The sequence below is a fragment of the Scyliorhinus torazame genome, chromosome 11, assembly GCF_047496885.1.
Source record: "Scyliorhinus torazame isolate Kashiwa2021f chromosome 11, sScyTor2.1, whole genome shotgun sequence".
Taxonomy (NCBI): domain Eukaryota; kingdom Metazoa; phylum Chordata; class Chondrichthyes; order Carcharhiniformes; family Scyliorhinidae; genus Scyliorhinus; species Scyliorhinus torazame.
Genome location: NC_092717.1, coordinates 169,009,045 through 169,031,340, shown reverse-complemented (window position 1 = coordinate 169,031,340; position 22,296 = coordinate 169,009,045). Strand labels below are relative to the sequence as shown.

Here is a 22,296-nt window from a genome sequence, read left to right as displayed (position 1 = left end):
CCAACTTTTACTGGACGGACGACTCAAGGACAGTACAGTAAGCCAGATTAGAGCAGCTAGATGGACCCTTCTCTTGCAGGGACGGGACATCACTGTTAAATGGACAAAGAAGCACACCTTTTTAGCCGACAACTTACAGTACCCCGGAACCCCCCATGAATGTCAAATTATCTCTCCACACCACAACACAGGCCCCTATATTGAGTAAAACACCCCCAGAAAGATAGGCAGTTCAACCCAGAGCCCCCAGCACACAGACACGTGCGAGCCCATAAAGATCTATGTGGATGGATCTTCCATAGTATTGGATGGGAAGCGCATAACAGGTTGCAGTTTTTATGTCGTGGACGCGCAGGGACACGCCCTGGAAGAAATAGAAATAAAACTTCCAGTACACTTGGGCGCGCAGGCAGCAGAGCTTGCGGCCATCGCATATATAGTGGAACACCCAGATTCCTTCCCCAGCCCAGCAGACATATACTCGGACAGCCTCTATGTCTGCAACAGCCTCACGGAATTCCTGCCCATGTGGAAAGCAAGAGGATTTGTTTCCGCAGACGGAAAACCCCTCCCCTCAGCCCCATTGCTCCGTCACATTTTAGAGAGAGCACAGAACAGGACTTTTGGGATAGTCAAAGTTCGAAATCACCATCGTTCCTCCCCCCCTGGAAATGTAAAAGCCAACGCACTGGCTAAGGCAGGTTCCAGGAACGGATACTTTTGGACACCCCCCGAAAGCGCACAAGTGAATGCAGTTCAGGTCTCACAGACTAGGATCGAGGATCCAGTGCAGGCCCAGAAGCAGGACAGCAATCTCAGGGAGATTTTAAAAGGACAATTTACAGCACCCTACGAGAAATTTAAAAATGCACTGACCACACATGACGGTGTGGTGTTAAAATACACCCTTTATGTGGTTCCTGAACAGGACAGGAATCAACTGATTTGTTTATTCCATGACGGTCATGGACATCATGGGATCGATCCCACTACAGCCCACCTCAAGCAGCTTTGTTGGTGTACGAATTATAGGACGATGTAAATCACTACATCGAGAATTGTCTTATCTGCGCCCAGAATAATCCGGACAGATATGCCAAAAAGGCTCAACTCAGCCACACCCGACCCGTTAATGGCCCCTGGATTAACCTCCAGATTAATTTTATAAGACCATTGTCCCCTTGCAGGAATGTATATAAATATGTACTCGTGGTGATAGACACGTTTACGAAATGGGTGGAAGCATTCCCAGCCTGCACAAACACTGCAAAAACCACAACCAAAATTTTGACCCACCATATCTTTACAAAATGGGGACTCCCCCGCAGCATTGAATCCGACCAAGGTTCCCATTTTACGGGACGTGTCATGCAGAACGTCCTCACGATATTTGGCATCACCTAAAAATTCCACATAGCATACCACCCACAGTCGAGTGGTATCGTGGAATGCATGAATCGGACCCTAAAATCCACCCTCAGAAAAATGGTCCAGCAAAACAACACCTCTTGTGACTCAGTCCTCCCTTTTGCGCTGATGTTTTTGCGTAATACAATTTCAACTTCCACCGGTTACACCCCACACCCCCTCATGACCGGACGCCCCATGAAAGGCACAGAATTTTTATTAGGTTTAGACTTGACCAGCCCCGAGGTGACGACACTCACACATGAGAAAGCAGTAGAGCAATTAGTGAATAATGTTATAACGGCTCAGCTATCAGCCGCAGCGAAATTGGGCACAAGGAAGAAACAGAGCAAGGCTTGTTTCAACAAGACAGTGCATGCGACTGAGTACAGTGTAGGACAGCAAGTCCTGCTCTCCGTATACAACCCCAGCACATTCCTGTCACCAAAGTACTCGGGTCCATACCCCATTGCGGACAAAGTAAGCCCTTCCATATACAAGATAAAGTATCCCAACGGAAAGACTGCGTGGTTCCATATCAACCAGCTGAAGGCATATGGAACACAGTCTAATCACTCACACCACGTCATGCTCGACGCAGCACACCACACCCCGCCCACAGCCAACGTAACCCTACCATCCCCCAACACGTCCAGCCCAGCCACAGACTCAACCTTGACTCCACGCCCTAAATATACACACCGCCCCGGAACGCCCACAGACTGCAGCAGCAGAGACAGGGACGGTGACTCGGACGATAGCCACAGCACGCCGCCCTACTATCCCCATGCAACAGGACCCACACCCAGCGAATCTGACCACGATTCGAGTGATCCCTTCATGATCACTTTCCGAAACAAACCCCACCACCGACCACCGACCCACAATGACGACCCCGATTCCGTCCCGACACAAGTCGACACCAACTATTGGCACAGCAACAACTCATACAGACTCATCCGAAACGACGAGAGCGACCCCAAATCACACCATGCAGCCCTATCAACCTTAATACATTCAAGAGTTTGGCATCCGGGAGAAGATGACGACCTTGAGTCTGACTCCCTTTGCGACCCTGTTCGCAACCGATAACTGAGGTGTCCAGATGATGTTTTAAAAGGAACCGCTTGGGAGAAAACGGTATCCTTTCTGATGGAACCTGCAGCATGTTTTATGTTGTTTGTAGTGTTTTGTTAAATGTTGTATGTCAGACAGGAAATTTTTTTACCACGGCCCCACGCCTTTTCAGCAGAAACCTCTGAGGACTTGCCCACAGAGACTTGTAAAGATCCCAGACGCCAGTTCAGCGGAACTCGTCTGTCGACAGATACCACACGCCCGTTCATAACTGCCCTTCTGGTTCGAGGGAAGAACCACTACGGCAGCCCCCCCGCCCCCCCCCCCCCCACGATGACTACACTTTTTTGCCTGTTCTTGTCGGTTGCTCAAGCAGTGGAGAAACAGCTTGGGACCCGCCCTGCCTGGGAACCCCCCTCTGGTCAGCTACGCTCGGGTAGGGGAGAGACATGGCATTGGTAGCCGTCCTACCCGGGGACTCCATTCAACTCTTACCCGTCGCGGCCCATACGCACCTCAATTTGGAAATTTTAGTTCAAAAAGTTTTGTTTTGTTTCAGGTAACCCATAGGTTGCCAACCACATGCTATTTACATCCTGAAACATTTGGATGGTAAATCGCACAGTCTGTCTTGTCCTAAAATTCGGTTTTTGAAAAAAAAATGAGGGAGTCACACATAGTGACCAATTATAAAGGGAGTAATTGGCACTAAAGGACAAACAGGCTATCATACGAGATGTTACACCAAGATAGTTACAGACACTATGCTTGATTCCACAGAACTCCAGAAGCTCCAGGACCAGGGAAGAGAAGAGAAGAGACGTGAAAGAAGACATGTTGTGACGGGTTGTGCATCGTGATAATGGACATTTGGTTGCGCGTGAACGCGAAACCCATGACCTCAAGCCCCCCAGCCGTTAATGATTCACTTCCCCACAGTACCTAGAGCCCAGTCACCAGCGACACCACACCATCTTGGTGTGACAGGTTTATAACCTGGTATTCCCTGTCCTACTTAATAGAATCCTTATTGGTATTGGCGATACTCTGCTGCATCGTGCAGACTATGCTTCTAAGAAAATGGAGAAGGAGAGCCTACCGCTCTTGAACTCCGGTATATAGGATCAGATCCCCTATTTTCGGATACGACCAGAACCCGACCCCCGCGATCTATAATAAAGAGCATTCATTTGCGTTTTTTGTTGTAAATAAAGAAATGTTCAGTATGTTCATGAGCAATTGTACGATCCTGAGCTTGACTGCCAAGCCAGGAAACATGTGTATAAACTGATTTTGTTTGTATGGTTGAGGAAATTAGAGTGATGAAATGTTTAAGTGAGTATAGTGTATTAAGAATAGTTAGAGGTTCCCATTTTCTTGCTTTATAATGCATGTCCCTGTTTGACATAGCGCCCCTTAGAATTGTCAGTTAAAAATCTTTTGCATAGTTATGGTCAGTGTAGAGGCCATGAAAGAAGTGCTCACCAGGTCAGGGAATGGAAAACAGTGTAGTTATGTGATCCTTCACGCTTCGCGTTAGGATCACAAGGAGGGTGTGTAGCCACCTAAATTGGCCAGCTCCCGATTTAAAATGGCGAATGGCAAAGGCTGATAGGAAAGTCAGCCAACATAGACAGAAACCAGTAGCTGCAGGTTTGCTGTGTATTTATCTCTGCAAAGGCCAGACAACATCGATACCAGTGACCATCAGCATAACAATGCAGCAGCCATCTGCATACTGATGAGCAATCCCCGGGAACAATAAGTAACATTTTGGACACACAAAGCAAAGCCAGACTCCTCGGCGCCAGCAGGAGCCAACACAAAGGAGGTGAACGAGCACCTCAAGACCGCCCATCGATCAGGGTACCGCTCCAGCATTGGAGAAAATTGAACCAAGCGATTGGGACAAAGTCCAATCACTTGGGACCAGGTACAGGGTCTACCCCGAAAGGCGGGAAGCACCTGGGACTATAAGAGTTAAGCCCCAAGTTCAAATCGCTCTCTTCACCTCTTCGTCCTGCCCGGGTCACCCAGCAACACGAACCAACATTGACTGTGACCGGTGCAGTGACCACCGAACGAAGTAAGTCATAATTCAACACTCGCTACGAGATAGGCGCTCCTAGCTACCAATCCGTACCAACTTCGAATCCCGCAGACTCAGAACCTGAACGAAAGGCCATTTGTTCCCCTGACCTGGTGGGCCAGTCCGAAGTTAAGTATAGGCCTGTTAGTTGTAGAAGTAGCTTAGGCGTAGAATTTGTGCATGAGTAGCGATTACTGTGTATAATAAATGTGTTTTGATTTGAATCTTACTAATTGGTGTATTGGGTTATTGATCATTACTCGGACTTGAACCTCGTGGCGGTATCACAAAGATACCTGGCAACTCGAGAGCAAAGTTAATAACACAGAGCAATTGAACCAAGGAGAAAGTTAGCAACACTTGTAACTTATACAAAACTTCTTCATGGTGTCTAAGTAGTATCCTTCCAGCATAGTGACAACAGAATATACAAATCAAGACCATATGCCTTCTTGCATCACAATGTGGGTGGTACCTATGGCACCATTTAGGTACCAAATCCTTCTACTTTAATCTTTTATGTTTGCTGGCCATACCATCAGTTACATAAGTCTCAAGTTCTGGAATTCCCTCCCTATAATTCTCTGGCTTTCTACCTCACTTTTCTCCTTTTAATTTCACTTCCTAAACCTATCTCTCAGGCCAAGCTTTTGGTCCTCTGACCCAATATCTTGTTATATGGTTGGATTTCATACTTTGTTTTATAATGCTCCTGTAAGAATCTTTGAGATGTTTCATTACATTAAAGGTGCTATATAAATTGTTGTTGCTGCATACTAGTTCTTTCCTTCGTATGACACATGCACCCAAGCTAGAAAGGTGCCTCATTGGGATAACCCATTGACCAGATCTCCTTCTGGGGCTTGTTAATTGGCACAGTGAGTGTAATTAGCTTAATCTCAGTTCTATCCTACAGAACACACTAGATTTTATGCATCGCTCGCTGAGGTGAGGTAGCCTCCATTTGGGACTTCAAGCCCTTGAAGGAGTGGGTCATTAAGTCTAACAGCTGTTGCAGCCAAGAACAAGTTTCGGAACACAGAAAGGTGAGTCCCACAAAATGATTTATAATCCAAAGTTCCTTCCCACACCCTGAAATCTAATATCTAATAATCTATAGAGTCTCCACAATGCAGCAGGAGGCCATTAGGCCCATCGAGTCTGCACCGACCCTCTGAAAGAGCACGTTACCTAGGCCCACTCCTCTGCCTCATGCCCATAACCCCACCAACCTTTGGGCACTAAGAAAGAAACAATTTAGCATAGCCAATCCAATTAATTTGCACATATTTGGACTGTGGGAGGAAATCAGAACACCCGGAGGAAACCCACGCAGACACAGAGACAAAGTACAAACTCGACATTCCTCAGTCACCTAAGGCTGGAATCAAACCCAGGTCCCTGGCGCTGTGAGGCAGCATTGCTAACCACTGTGCCACCATACCACCTCCAGGGATACACCTATTGCTCTATGAATAATTAGAGAGATTCGAACAAAATAGAAATTCAAAAAGATGATGAATGATCAGAGAGGGAGAAATTCTTGAAGATATTAGGGTACCAAAGTAATTTGCAGTGTTGTGACGGATCAGAGAGTGATTCTGAGGGTGATGGGGGATCAGAGAGTAATTCTCAGGGTGGTGGGGAATCAGGGACAGTAATTATTTGGGGGTGGGATTCAGAGGGTGAATCTGAGTGAGTAATGTTCAGGGTGATGGGACATCAGTGAGAGTAATTCTTCTGGTTGGGGGTAGGCTGGATCAGTCAGACCAATTCCTTGGGAAAGAGTGGTGGGGGGAATCAGAGAGCAAACTTCCTGCGATAAACAGGAATCATTTCTATTTACTGGGACACTCGAGAAATTGCCCAGTATCCAATCCAGTCTACCTTTGTCAGCGTGTAGGAAAAAAAGCAGATAAAACTTGGGAAATTACTGGTGCTGGTCCTAACTGGAGTTCCATTTTCAGCTATACAGGACCAATAAATAGTAAATAGGAACATTTGGCCCTTCAAGGCTGTTCCGCAATTTCTTATGATCATGGCTGATCATCCAACTCAATAGCCTAATATCGACCAGTACCAGTCATTTCCCAAGTTTTACAGGGGTTTTTTCTGCAGGAGTTGCTCATCATGGCTCCACAATGCCATATTTTAACAGGGTAAAGAGAGGATACAACTACAGAAGGACAAACTATGTAATAGCAAAGTGCAGTGATCAATCCTACCCCCCACCGCTTCCAAACTGAGTCAACAATTCCTGAGGAAACTGGCGTTGGAACACCTGGCATGTTGGCTGCTCTGCTGCTTGCTGGTGACACTCCTACATACATTTTTGATTTGCATTTGCAGATTGTATTTTTAAATCCCAGTTAAACCAGTAATCAATTTGATGCTGCTATGAATGATCCAAAATTTCAAATGGAACCATTTATAACAGCAAAAAAACAGTGAATGTTGGAAATCTGAAATAAAAACAGAACATGTTAAAGATATTTAGCAGGTCTGGCAGCACCTTTGGTGAGTTAAGGTTTCAGGTCATTGACCTTGCATGAGACCCTCCTGAAAGGTCAATAACCTGAAAGGTTAACTCTGCTTCTGCCAGATCCGCTGAGTATTTCCAGCATTTTCTGTTCTTACTCCACATCATTTATTTTTGGCATCATTGGTTAATTGGCTCTGTAGCCCTTGCAGGCCCCGAGAGCAGGAGTTTAAAAAATATCCCGAGTCGCTGTGCTCCCAATGCGTCATTTTATTATTTTTAGGCGCATGACAATTCCAAACAAACTGGATGACTTGGGGCAGTGTAAAAAATTCTAAACTTCGATGTCCCTTTTGGGGGTGGGGGCAATGATTTGGCAGTTGCAATGCAAAACGCCGTGTAAACAATAACGAGCGTGTGGTAATGAGGAAGGTTTGTTTGTTTGTCCCAGGGAAGAGCTTGGTTACTTGGAGTGGCTGCAGACCACGACACTCTGCCTTTTCAAACTGTGCGCCGCTCGGTGACGTGCAGCAGTTTAGCAGCATTGTGGGTGAGCGAGGCCCCGGGGGCTGGAGCTGGCTGCAGGGGGAAGCGGATGGAGGAGGCGGCGGGCAGCGCGAGGCCGACTCGCTGCGGCTCGCGCTCTGTGCAGCAGCCCGGGGGAGCGGGCGCGTGTCCTCCCGGGGCTCTTGTTAGGCCGCGGCCGGGGAGGAGAGGCTGACTGACAGCTGCTGGGCGGGAGGCAGGCAGGGTGTGTGCTCGTTTCGCTCCCTTCCACATCCCCTAGGAAAGATGAGACAGGACGTGGCAGCGGGAATCCTCATCCTTCTCCTCCTGCTCGCCGGCTGCTGCTTCCGCTGCACTGTCGCAGACACCGGGATCATCTGCGGAGGAGGAGAGAGTGGGAAGGAGAGAAAGAAACATCATTTTTTTTTGTGTTTGCAACCACTCGACCTGCGGGAACATCCCAGCCGCGCCCCCTTCCCTTCTCTCCTCCCCTTCGTGTGGAGCTTGCTGTAATAGCCGCACTTCTTGACTAACATTTTAACCCTCACTCCGCCCAAACTGATGCAGAGTTTCGACTAAAAAGTGAGCGGACCTATTCATCGGGGGGAAAAGTCGGATTTTATTGTTCATTCCCCCTCCACAAATTCTTGAAGGAATCATACATTATTTCCACTTTCTTAAAATATACACCGCACCGATTGGTTTGCCAGGTCCTGAGAGGCTGGATTTCTCCTCCAGACCGAACATGTGGAACTCTGGCTTCGGCTCTCTGCAGATACTGAGCAAAGTGTTAAAGAAGTTGGGCAAAGGTCACTTGGCGCTGAGCCGGGGCTTGCAGCGACCCTGCCCCGACTCGCTGCTGCTGACCCAGGGCGGCGCGGTGGATGTGGAGCGGGTCCAGGTGAAGCCCGAGCTGAACCTGCAGGAGCCGGGGATGGAGAGCCAGCTGCCCATCCTGGGGGACCCCAAGGCGACCTACTGCCTGAACGGCTGCTGCTTCAAGAGCTTCCTGCTGGTGTGCTTGCTAACCCTGCTCTGCTTCTCCTCGCTGGCGCTGGTGAGGCGGTACCTGAAGGAGCTGCTGCTGTGGGTGGAGAGCCTGGACAGCCTGGTCGGGGCACTGCTCTTCGTCGTGGGTTTCATCGCCGTCTCTTTCCCCTGCAGCTGGGGTTACATCGTGCTGAACGTGGCCGCCGGCTACCTGTACGGCTTCGTGCTGGGCTTGGGGCTGGTGGTAGTCGGGGTGCTGATCGGGACCTTCATCGCTCACCTGCTCTGCAGGAGGCTTCTGGCGGCGTGGGTCATCGCCAAGGTCCGGGGCAACGAGCAGCTCAGCGCCGTGGTCAGAGTGGTGGAAGGAGGCAGCGGACTGAAGGTGGTGGCCTTGGCCAGACTCACCCCCATTCCTTTCGGGCTGCAGAATGCGGTGTTTTCGGTGAGTATCAGTGTTAAAACTGATAAGAGTCACAATGGCATATTTATTTGACCTGCAACATCCCTATTATAACTAAACAGTGAAGAAACTGCGCCAAGTTTACTCTTTAACCACTTGTCGCTCAGAGGTAACCTACTCAAAACCTGGCACACTAAACATTTACCCTCTCAGACAACACCGACAACATGACTCGCCGTCTAATTTGGGATTTTAATCTTGTGACAATTTTGTAAAATTTGCAATGAATTAGAGTATTCCAAGTTCCGTTTTGACAGTTGATTATAGTGCTTCCCAAATAATTCCTGTTGTTTTCTAAAATTCTTTGCTTTCCAAGGAAACAACTGGGTGGCATGGGGGTATTTATGTTTAATTCCCATGGGGATTTATTGCTGGTTCCTCTAGTCTCGGAATCATTGCTATTGCTTGGGGAATGGGTGTAGCAGTATGTTTATCATGATGCAGCTCAAAATGGAAGTTCAATTAAGAGTTCTGCAACACCAATAGTTCAGACACTAGTTTTCATTAGCCCATGGTCCTTCCTTTTCTCTTGGGAATTAATTATTTTTCACCTCTTAGTACAATGATAAAATACTTTTAGAAGGGAAAGACTTGTATTCATTTTGGACACTTTCTCATTTGTCCTGTTTGTTTAGTGTAGCTTGTAAATGTTACTGTCCTTTGGTTGGACAACAACCTGAGGATTGCATCCAGCTCTAGGAGGATTTGAAGGTTGTTGAGAGGGTGGAGAGAAGATTTACTGAACTGGTTCCTTGGATGAGGGAATTTAGCTTTAGGGTTAGGTTGGAGAAGCTGGGACTGTTCTCATTGGAGCGAGGGAGATTGAGGGGAGCTCTGTTGGAGGTGGACAAGATTCTGACAGGTTTAGGTAAGGTAAGCAAAGATGAACTATCCCCATTTGCTGATGGTGCAAGTACTAGAGGTTGCTGATTTACAGTTTTGGGCAAGAGATGCATACAAGGGAGACTTTTTTCACAGTTTGATAGTGACCTGGAATTATGCTATGGTGGAAGTGAGGATGATCAATGATTTCAAAAGGAGGGCATCACAGTGGCACAGTGGTTAGCATTGCTGCCTCACTGCGCCGAGGTCCCAGGTTCGATTCCGACTCTGGGACACTGTCCATGTGGAATTTGCACATTCTCCCCGTGTTTGCGTGGGTTTTGCCCCCACAACCCAAAGATGTGCAGGGTAGGTGGATTGGTCAAACTAAATTGCCCCTTAATTGGAAAAAATGAATTGGGTACTCTAAATTTTTTATTTAAAAAAAAAAAAATGATTTCAAAAGGAAATTGGATTGGCATTTGTTAAAGAAAACATGTCTGCAGGTTTTGGGAATAGAGCGGTGGACAGAGATCTGGCCTGGAGTCGGGCTGAATGGCCTCCTCTTGTATTGTCATAACTCTATGACCTGCCTGGTAAAACATCACAAATAAATAACGCACATGGTTTGTCAAATATCAGCTCAGTGCTAAACTCTGGGATGACTTCCAAGAGGCAGTCTTACACTCTTATGTTATATTTCCATTCTTTGTGTTCTGCTCCCAGTGCATTAATTGTAATAAATGCATAAAATGCTGGAAATACTCCAGGGCAGGCAGCATCCATGGAGAGAGTGAGTAACATTTTCAGTTTGATCTTTCGTCATTATGTCATTGAACTGTGAGGTTAACTCTGTCTCTCTCCACAGATGCTGTCAGAATGTTTACAAGTTCTTTATATTTCTGATTTCCAGCTTTTGCAGTACATTTGTGCAAGGTAGTCTGTGCAAAGTCACATTTAACAGGGTTCTAACCATTGCAAAATTTTCACCTTCATTTTTAATGTTAGGAAAGAGTCCATTAATGTGAAAATTTAACTAATAATTCTGATATTGGTGAGAACTTTCTATTTGTGTAGCCGTCTGGGTAGCAACTGATGAGGTGGTTGGCAATATAATTTGGATCTGTCCACATAGGTATCTTCTGAAAGCCGATCCTGAATGTAATGCTAATGACGTGTATGGTACTCCGTGGTCACACTTTCCAAGAGAAAATTAAAAATTCCACACCTGTAATCCTAAATTGAGCACCTCGTGGGTTGCCGGTCAGTACGGAATGTGGACATCAATCCCTGTTTGGCCTATCTTGTGCTCGGTAAGACATAGAAGCAGAATTAAGCCATTTGGCCCATCGAGCCTGCTCCGCCATTCAATCATGGCTGATATTTTTCTCATCCCCATTCTCATACCTTCTCCCCATAACCCCTGATCCCCTTATTAATCAAGAACCTATCTATCTCTGTCTTAACAACACTCACCAAGTGACTTGGCCTCTCAGCCTTCTGCATTAGAATTCCACAGGTTCACTACCCTCTGGCTGAAGAAATTCATCCTGATCTCTGTTTAAAGGATCGCCCCTTCAGTCTGAGGCTGTGTCCTGTTTCTCCTACTAGTGGAAACAACCTCTCCTCATTCACTCTATCGCAGCCTCTGTGTTTGTAAGTTTCAATGAGATCCCACCCCCCTCATCCTTCTAAATCTACGAGTCCAGACCCAGAACCCAAAACTGATTCTCAAATGACAAGTCCTTCATTCCGGGGATCATTCTTGTGAAGCTCCTCTGGATCCTTTCCAAGGCGAGCACATCCATGGATACGGGGCACAAAACTGCTCACAATATTCCAAATGGGGTCTGACCAGAGCCTTTAACAGTACATCCCTGTTCTTCTATTCTAGCCCTCTCAGCATGACCGCTAACAGTGCATTTGCCTTCCTAATGCCAACTTCACCTGCATCGGCAACACGATAGCACAGTGGATAGCATTGTTGCTTCACAGCCCAGGGTCCCAGATTCGATTCCCCCTTGTGTCACTGTCTGTGCGGAGTCTGCACGTTCTCCCTGTGTCTGCGTGGGTTTCCTCCAGGTGCTCCGGTTTCCTCCCACAAATCCCGAAAGACGTGCTGTCAGGCGAATTGGCCATCCTGAATTCTCCCTCTCTGTACCCCAACAGGCGCCGGAATGTGACGACTCGGGGCGTTTCATCGTGACTTCATTGCAGTGCTAATGTAAGCCTACTTGAGACAATAAAGGTTATTATTATGTTAACCTTAAGAGAATCCTGAGCTAGGACTCCAAAGTCCGATTGTGCTTTTGATTCCTGAAGCCTTTCTCCATTTAGAAAATAGTCTATGTCTCTATTCTTCCTACCAAAGTGCATAACCTCACACCTTTCCACATTATATTTCATCTGCCACTTCTTTGCCCTTTCTCCTAGCCTGTCCAGGTCCATTTGCAGCCTCCCTACTTCCTCAACATAACCTGTCTCTCTACATATCTTTGTATCATCTGCAAACTTGGCAACCATGTCCTAAGTTTCTTCTTCCAGATCATTAATGTATATCGTGAATAGTTGTGGTCTCAACACTGACCCCTGCGGAACACCACTAGTCACCGGCTGCCATCCTGAAAAATACCCCTTTGTCCCCACTCTCTGCCTTCTGCCAGCCAGCCAATCTTCTATCTATACCAGTACCTTGCCCCAAACACCATGTGCTCTTATCTTATTTAGCAGCCTCCTGTACCCTTGTCAAAGGCCTTCTGGTAATCCAAATTGGTCATGTCTACTGGTTCTCCTTTGTCTAACTTCCTCGTTACTCCTCAAGGAATTCTAACAGATTTGTCAGGCACAACCTCCCCTTGACGAATCCGTACTGAATCAGTTTATTTCACTATTCACTTCTAAGTACTCTGCAATCTCACCCTTTATCGATTCTCAAATCATAGCAACAACTGAAGTCAGGCTAACAGGCCTATAATTTCCTGTCTTCTGCCTCCTTCCCTCCTTAAACAGGAGTGTTGCATTAGCCTTTTTCCAATCCTCTGGGACCCTCCCTGCCTCCAGTGATTCCTGAAAGATCATCACCAATGCCGCCACAATCTCCTCAGCTAAAGAACTCTGGGGTGTAGTCCATCCGGTCCGGGTGATTTATCCACCTTCAGACCCTCCAGCTTCCCAAGCACTTTCTCCTTAGTGATGGCTGCTACACTCACCTCTGCCCCCGACTCCCATGGTATACCACAAGTGACTTCCACTGTGAAGACTGATGCAAAGTACCTATTCAGTTTCTCTGCCATTTCTTTGTTCCCTATTTCTACTTCTCCAGTGGTCTAATGTTTATTCTTGGCCCTGTCTTACCTTTTATATATTGAAAAAACTCTTGCAATCTTCTTTTATATTACTACCTAGCTTGTACTCATATTTCATCTTCTCCGCCCTTATTGCTTTTTCAGTTGTCCTCTGCTTGCTTTTAAAGGCTTCCCAATCCTCTGGCTTCTTACTAATCCTCGCCACTTTGTATGCTTTTTCCTTTGCTAGAATTCCCTTAATGTTGTCCTAGAAGTCCCTTGTCAGCCATGGTTGCCTTGTCCTCCCTTGAACATGTTCCTCCTCCTCGGGATGAATTTCTGTTGTGCCTCCTGTATAAAATAACCCCCCAAAACTCCTGCCATTGCTGTTACTGTCTTCCCTGCTTGGCTTCCCTTTCCAATCAACTCTGGCCAGCTCCTTCCTCATACGTTTGTTGTTGCCTTTATTGAATTGTAAAATCGTTACATCTGATTTCAGCTTCTCCCTCTCTAACTGCAGTGGTGAATTCAATCATAATGTGGTCATTGTGCCTTGAGGGTTCCTTCACCTTAAGTTCCCAAAGTTTGCCTCACAACACATCACCAAATCCAGAATTGCTTGTTCCCTCGAGGGCTCTACCACAAGCAGCTGTAAAAAAAAAAAAAAACCATCCCGTAGACACCCAGAAATCCTTTTCTTGGGATCCGCTACCAACCTGATTTTCCCAGTCCATCTGCATATTGAAGTCCCCTGTGATTATTGTAATTTTGCCTTTCTTGTATGCCTTTTCTATCTTATTTATTTTCTGCCCCACATCCTGACTACTGCTAGGGGGCCTGTACATAATTCCCATCAAGGTCTCTTTTCCTTTACAATTCCTCAACTCTACCCACACAAATTCTATGCCTTTCAAACCTATATCACTTCTTGCTAAAGTTCATTTCTTTCTTACTAGCAATGCAGCCCCACCCCCTCTGCCCATCTGCCTGTCCTTTCAATAGGACACGTATCCCTGGATATTTGAATCCCAGCCCTGATCCCCTTGCAGCCACGTCTCTGTGATGCCCACAACAATGTACCCGCCAATTTCGATGTGCGCAACAAGCTCATTTACCTTGTTTTGGATACTGCACGCATTTAGGTACAACACACTCAGTTCTGCGTTGACCATCCCCCTTTTCAGAGTTACCCCTTTTTTTGCTGTGCCTAAAGTTTGATTGCTGCCGCTTTCTATACACTGTTTTGTTATGTGTTTAAAGCCCTAGATATGTGGTTCTCCAGGACTCTGGTCCCACCTTTTTTTTAGATGAATATTATCCCAGTGAAACAGCTCCCTTCTTCCCCAGTACTGGTGCCAATGCCCCATGAATTCAACCCCATTTCTCCCACAGCAACCTTTTTAATCAACACATTTACTGCTTTAATCTTATTGAACCTCTTCCAATTAGCTTGTGGCTCAGGTAATAAGACATAGATTTTTATCTTTTTGGTTCTGCTTTTTAATTTAGCCCCTAGCTTCTCGTATTTCATCAACAGAGCCTCTATTCTTGTTCTACCTGTGTTGTTGGTACCTACATGGACCACGGCAATTAGATCTTTACCCTTCCCAAGTTCCTCTGCAGATGAGATATCCTGAACCCGAGCACCGGGTAGGCTCACATTGGAACTGATGGGAAAATGAAGGGAATATTGTCTGTCTCTGTTCTTGTGCACAAAAGAAAAGAGGCTACTTTCCTAAAACCGAAATGGAATTTCAAGGAAATTAGAAAATTAGTTCGGAGTTAGAGATAAAGGATGCAATGGGCAGACTAAGAGAATTAAAAATAAACTGCCTGATTTTTAAATTTACTGCACACAGGTACTTAAGGGACCTGATAATGAGATTAGTCTGGATGCTTTAGAAATTAGAATTTGAATAGCTTTTGCAGGTTGATAAAGGATTATCTCAATTTATAAAGTAAAGGGAGTATATTGCGAACTCTGCAGGCGATGGACCACACTGATCCTGTCTGGAGTAGTTAAAAACCTTTGGCATTTTGAAGGAGATTAATAAAATACCTGGAGAAATATTAGCAAAAGAATTCCAGTGTGTGTAACAAGGAAAAAAAATCTCAAGCTGCTACGTTCTATCAACTTTCCTGTATATCTCAGAAACCTGGATCTGTGGAAGAGAAAAGGCCTTTGAAATATGGAAGTGAAGATTTATGCTAAAAATTCCATATGTAGATCATAAGACCAGTGAAGTGGTACTTAAAATAACAAGGACAAAAAGAATTGTGAAATGTGACCTCAAAAGGAAAATGTCAGTACTTTTGTCATTTGATCAGAGCTGAAAAGCTACAGTGCTCTCTTTTCGAGGGCAAAGTGAAGGACAGCAGAAAGAGTGGTTACACGCGAGCTACAGTGGATGTGTAAGGCTGGCTCAATACAGATGAGCATGACGGGAGAAACCATGACAGCAAATCTCCTGTAGGAGTAGATGTAAGCAACCAAAGCAGATACATGTGGGCTAAGAGGAAGGCAGCATGTCTTTCAGATGGAGTTTATTTATTAATTTAATTTAATTTAATTTTTAAAAAAAATTTAGATGCCCCAATTTTTTTTTTTAAATTAAGGGACAATTTAGCGTGGCCAATCCACCTACCCTGCACATCGTTTTGGGTTGTGGGGGTGAGACCCATGCAGACACTGGGAGATCAATGCCATGAGGCAGTAGTTCTAACCACTGAGCCACTGTGCCACCCAGTTTGAGATTAAATTTGTGTTTAATTAATTGTTTTAGCCTCGACGAGATAAAAGACCTGGAGAGTTTTTAAAAAGATACTCAAAAGGCTCATGGAATTTTTGCTTCAATCTCTGGGGCAGGGGGCTTTGCTGTTGGCATACAAAAATTAGGAAATTGCTTCAATTGTACGTAGACTTAGAATCATCGAATTCTTGTGGTGCAGTCGGAGGCCATTCGGCCCATCAAGTCTGCACCACCCTGAAAACGGGTCCTACTTGGGTCCAATCCCCGCCCTATTCCTGTTAGCCCACCTAATCTGCATATCTTTGGACTGTGCGAGTCATAGAATAGATTAGAACAACAGAATTTGCAGTGCAGAAGGAGGTCATTCAGCCCATCGAGTCTGCACCGGCTCTTGGAAAGAGCACCCTACTTAAGCCGACACCTCCACCCTATCCCGATAACCCAGTAACCCCAGCTAACCTTTTTTGGACACTTAAGGACAATTTAGCATGGCCAATCCACCTAACCTGCACATCTTTGGACTGTGGGAGGAAACCGGAGCACCCGGAGGAAACCCACGCAGACATTGGGAGAACGGGCAGACCCCGCACAGACAGTGGCACAGCCGGGAATCGAACCTGGGACCCTGGAGCTGTGAAGCAACTGTGCTACCGTGCTGCTGTCAACTGGAGCACCCGGAGGAAAATCATGCACACACAGCAAGAACGTGCAAACTCCACACACAGCCACCCAAGGCTGGAATTGAACCTGGGTCATCCTTGAACCTTGAACATCCAGGGTTTCACAACCTATCGAAAAGACAGGGAGGTGGGAAGAGGGGGCGGGGTTGCCTTGTTAATTAGGAATGAAATTAAATCAATAGCACTAAATGACATAGGGTCAGATGATGTGGAGTCTGTGTGGGTAGAGTTGAGGAACCACAAAGGCAAAAAAACCGTAATGGGAGATATGTACAGGCCTCCTAACAGTGGTCAGGACCGGGGGCACAAAATGCACCACGAAATAGAAAGTGCATGTCAGAAAGGCAAGGTCACAGTGATCATGGGGGACTTCAATATGCAGGTGGACTGGGTAAATAATGCTGCCAGTGGACCCAAGGAAAGGGAATTCATTGAATGTTTACAGGAGGGCTTTTTGGAACAGCTTGTGATGGAGCCCACGAGGGAACAGGCCATTCTGGACTTAGTGTTATGTAATGAGCCAGACTTGATTAAAGATCTTAAAGTAAGGGAGCACTTAGGAGGCAGTGATCATAATATGGTAGAATTCAATCTCCAATTTGAAAGAAAGAAGGTAGAATCAGATGTAAAGGTGTTACAGTTAAATAAAGGTAACTACAGGGGCATGAGGGAGGAACTGACGAAAATCGACTGGAGCAGAGCCTAGTGGGAAAGACAGTAGAACAGCAATGGCAGGAGTTTCTGGGAGTAATTGAGGACACAGTGCAGAGGTTCATCCCAAAGAAAAGAAAGATTATCAGAGGGGGGATTAGGCAGCCATGGCTGACAAAGGAAGTTAGGGAATGCATCAAAGCAAAAGAGAAAGCCTATAATGTGGCAAAGAGTAGTGGGAAGTCAGAAGATTGGGAAGGCTACAAAAACAAACAGAGGATAACAAAGAGAGAAATAAGGAAAGAGAGGATCAAATATGAAGGTAGGCTAGCCAGTAACATTAGGAATGATAGTAAAAGTTTCTTTAAATACATTAAAAACAAACGGGAGGCAAAAGTTGACATTGGGCCGCTCCAAAATGACGCTGGTAATTTTGTGATGGGAGACAAGGAAATAGCTGAGGAACTAAATAAGTACTTTGCGTCAGTCTTCACAGTAGAAGACATGAGTAATATCCCACCAATTCCGGAGAGTCGGGGCAGAGTTGAATATGGTAGCCATCACAAAGGAGAAAGTGCTAGAGAAACTAAGAGGTCTAAAAAATGATAAATCTCCGGGCCCAGATGGGCTACATCCTAGAGTTCTAAAGGAGATAGCTGAAGAAATAGTGGAGGCGTTAGTTATGATCTTTCAAAAGTCACTTGAGTCCGGGAAAGTCCCAGAGGATTGGAAAATCGCTGTTGTAACCCCCCTGTTCAAGAAGGGAACAAGGAAAAAGATGGAAAATTATAGGCCAATTAGCCTAACCTCGGTTGTTGGCAAGATTCTAGAATCCATTGTTAAGGATGAGATTTCTAAATTCTTGGAAGTGCAGGGTCAGATTAGGACAAGTCAGCATGGATTTAGTAAGGGGAGGTCGTGCCTGACAAACCTGTTAGAGTTCTTTGAAGAGATAACAAATAGGTTAGACCAAGGAGAGCCAATGGATGTTATCTATCTTGACTTCCAAAAGGCCTTTGATAAGGTGCCTCACGGGAGACTGCTGAGTAAAATAAGGGCCCATGGTATTCGAGGCAAGGTACTAACATGGATTGACGATTGGCTGTCAGGCAGAAGGCAGAGAGTTGGGATAAAAGGTTATTTTTCGGAATGGCAACCGGTGACGAGTGGTGTCCCGCAGGGTTCAGTGTTGGGGCCACAGCTGTTCTCTTTATATATTAACGATCTAGATGACGGGACTGGGGGCATTCTGGCTAAGTTTGCCGATGATACCAAGATAGGTGGAGGGGCAGGAAGTATGGAGGAGGTGGGGAGGCTGCAGAAAGATTTAGACAGTTTAGGAGAGTGGTCCAAGAAATGGCTGATGAAATTCAACGTGGGCAAGTGCGAGGTCTTGCACTTTGGAAAAAAGAATAGAGGCATGGACTATTTTCTAAACGGTGACAAAATTCATAATGCTGAAGTGCAAAGGGACTTGGGAGTCCTAGTCCAGGATTCTCTAAAGGTAAACTTGCAGGTTGAGTCCGTAATTAAGAAAGCAAATGCAATGTTGTCATTCATCTCAAGAGGCTTGGAATATAAAAGCAGGGATGTACTTCTGAAGCTTTATAAAGCATTAGTTAGGCCCCATTTAGAATACTGTGAGCAATTTTGGGCCCCACACCTCAGGAAGGACATACTGGCACTGGAGCGGGTCCAGCGGAGATTCACACGGATGATCCCAGGAATGGTAGGCCTAACATACGATGAACGTCTGAGGATCCTGGGATTATATTCATTGGAGTTTAGGAGGTTGAGGGGAGATCTAATAGAAACTTACAAGATAATGAATGGCTTAGATAGGGTGGATGTAGGGAAGTTGTTTCCATTAGCAGGGGAGACTAGGACCCGGGGGCACTTAGAATAAAAGGGAGTCACTTTAGAACAGAGATGAGGAGAAATTTCTTCAGCCAGAGAGTGGTGGGTCTGTGGAATTCATTGCCACAGAGGGCGGTGGAGGCCGGGACGTTGAGTGTCTTTAAGACAGAAGTTGATAAATTCTTGATTTCTCGAGGAATTAAGGGTTATGGAGAGAGAGCAGGTAAATGGAGTTGAAATCAGCCATGATTGAATGGCGGAGTGGACTCGATGGGCCGAATGGCCTTACTTCCGCTCCTATGTCTTATGGCCTTATGGTCTGGGTCCCTGGTGCTGTGAGGCAGGCTGACCACTATGCTGCCCTTGGCTAAACCTTATCTGGAGTACTGAGTTCAGTTTAGGTATTAGACCTTAAAGGTATAATGTCCTTGGAAGGGGGTACTTTGCAAAGTCATTATAAATAATCCAAGTTTTAATGGATTAACGCCTAACAATGTTTTGCAGAAACTTCATTTGCGGTACTTTGGGATGAGCAGTTTGAAGAGTGAACTAATCAAGTTGTTTAGAATGATCGTGATCCAACCGTGAAATAGTTGTATCTGGTTGGAGAATCCAGTGTGTGGAGGTGATATTCGTTAAATTTAGAGCTTTTCATACACGGGATCACGGAAATCTAAATCTCTTTCTTGCAAAAGGCCAGGTGCTGAAGTTTTTTTTTTGTTAGACAAGATCAAGGGAGTAATGGTCCCTAAATAGAGTTGAGTGACAGGTCAGCTAACGGTGGACCACGCTCCCAAGTGCTGAATATCCTAATATGGGAGAGAATGGAGCAACCTTACAAGTCTCAATGTTAGCTTTGTTCTCTCCACAGATGCTGCCAGACCTGCTGAGATTGTCCAGCATGTTCTGTTTTTGTTTCAGATTCCAGCATCCACAGTAATTTGCTTTTTCCTATTATGGACAGAGTGGATAGTCAGATGCTCTTTCCTAGGGTCGGAGAGTCAAGTGCTAGGGGACATTGGTTTAAAGTGCGTGGGAAAAGTTTAGAACAGATGTGCGAGGTAAGTCTTTTACACAGAGGGTTGCCTGGGGAGGTGGTAGGAGCAGGTACGAAGCGGCATTTAAGGGGCATCTAGACAAATATATGAATAGGGTGGAAATGGAAGGATAATGACTCCGCAACTGCATACGGTTTTAGTTTGGGCAGGGACCATGATCAGCGCAGGCCTGGAGGGTCGAAGGACCTGTTCTTGTGCTGTTTTGGTCTTGGGGTACTTGATGGCTTGATGGACATTTTTGACTGTACTGTTGTTGGTACTCTTATTTTACCTTCTAATAAGAATAGTGTGGTTGATGGGAGGTGTCAAAAATACGACTTTGTTAGTTACTCACTGGCATACACTTGAATAAGAACTAAATAAACACATAGAAACAAAATATCAAACAATACATAAAAAAAGTCAAGCACATGGCAAAAGCATTTAAGCACAAAAAAAATCACTTTAAACACAAACAAAAAGATAGATGATTCAAGAATTTAGGAACCAAGAACTTCGACCACGAGGTTCTATTTTTAAGGGAATTCCTATCTCTGGCTTAACTCCTCATTTACGTTCATTGGCTTCTAATTCTCAGCTGAGACCTCCTGGTTTGTTCAAATGAATGTCTGTTACTTAGAGGATAACTTGTTAATTAAATATTAGACGTTACTTAAGATTGACTGGTGCCTTTCAAAACTAGCTTAGCGTCTGTGGCGCAGACTTGGGAAAAGTACTGGATATCTTTTCTCGCACCTGCCATGTTGCACAGAAGAACGAACAATGCAGCACAGGAACAGGCCCTTCGGCCCTCCATGCCTGCACCAATCATGTGTGTATCCTTCTATACCACATCAATCATGTCCCGATCCAGATAAGTCTCAAAGGTCGCTAACGTATCAGCCTCAACCACCTCACTTGGCAGTGCATTCCAGGCCACCACCACCCCCTGTGTATATAATTTTTTTTAAAAAACCGTCCCGCGCACATCTCCACTGAACCTATCCCCCCCTCACCTTGAACTTGTGCCCCCTTGTAATTGTCATTTCCAATGAAGGCAAGTATGCCATATGCTTTCTTTACCACTATTTCCACCTGTGCTGACACATTCTATGGCTATCATAGCTTGGCAAAGACCTAGCTAAAATCAATTAGTTGATTAGACCGAGAACAATCCATTCTCCATTCTGAATACAGTGGTTAATTCGTTATATGAGAAAATGACTGGGTTCCCACAGTCAAGACACTTTTAATTATCACTTGTCGTCTTATAGCCTGCTCTCTGACCCTTCTTCTTGCCACTTCCGTCCCTCTTGCGGTCCCTCTCCTGAACATTCGTTGAGGTTCAGCAGAGAGAGGTGACGAGCAGAGGATTTGTTTTCATTTTTAAAGATGAGAGAGGTTAAGCGTTTATTTAATGCTTCATTGTCTGATGTAGTTGCAACGTCACATGGTCTTCATCTGAGCAATAGTGATGCAACATCACAGCTCTCCTACAACAAAAGTTTGGTCGGAGTTGTAAAGAGTAAAATGTTGTCAATCGGTCAAATTTGAAACCGTCATTGCTACAAAAAAGGATACCAGCAGTGCCTGAAACATATGTTCCTTTTTTCAAAAAACAACTTGTCGGCATACCGTCTAATTTACTCAGTGGACATCTCGAATATGCTGCTCTGCGATGTGCTGCTGCATTAAAGTGAACTGTATTTTCAGTCAGGTCCTGAAACTGGGAAGTTTGCAAACGGTGAATATCTTTCAGGAAAACACAAAATAATCGTCAAGGGAGCAATGATTTACAAAACAGCTTGATGAGAGCAGGTGTAAAGTACCTGGGGACTAATGTAACCTAAATGTTGGCGAAATTGAGCTGATGAGGTATGTTCTTAAGATGGAAATCTGGGTTGCCAGCATCCCTCTTTGTTGGATTAGATAAACTTGAATCTCAATATTATGTGTTTATGTTAAAAATTATGTAGAGTTGAATGATCCTGATGTATGCATATTTTGGAAATTTACTAATCTCACTGGCTACATAAAAAAACATTGATTGGCATTGTGCATCTTTTAAGAAAGCAATCTATTGGAGGTTTTAGTTATAAAATATTCTGTAGGTTTCAATATAAAACAATATTACATTCTCCCCATGTGTCTCTAGGTTTCCTCCCACAGACCAAAGATGTGCAGGTTATGTGAATTGACCATG

General features: G+C 45.2%; 1 protein-coding gene across 2 annotated transcripts in view; it reads left to right on the top strand.

Moving 5' to 3' along the window:
• Positions 1-7,908: 7,908 nt before the first annotated feature.
• Positions 7,909-22,296, top strand: part of tmem64 (transmembrane protein 64) — a 69,561-nt gene continuing 55,173 nt past the window's right edge. For both annotated transcript variants that reach the window (XM_072467987.1, XM_072467988.1), the window contains exon 1: positions 7,909-8,994. In XM_072467987.1, coding sequence (XP_072324088.1) covers positions 8,305-8,994 — 690 coding nt within the window. In that variant the 5' untranslated portion in view covers positions 7,909-8,304. The remainder of the gene's footprint in view (positions 8,995-22,296) is intronic.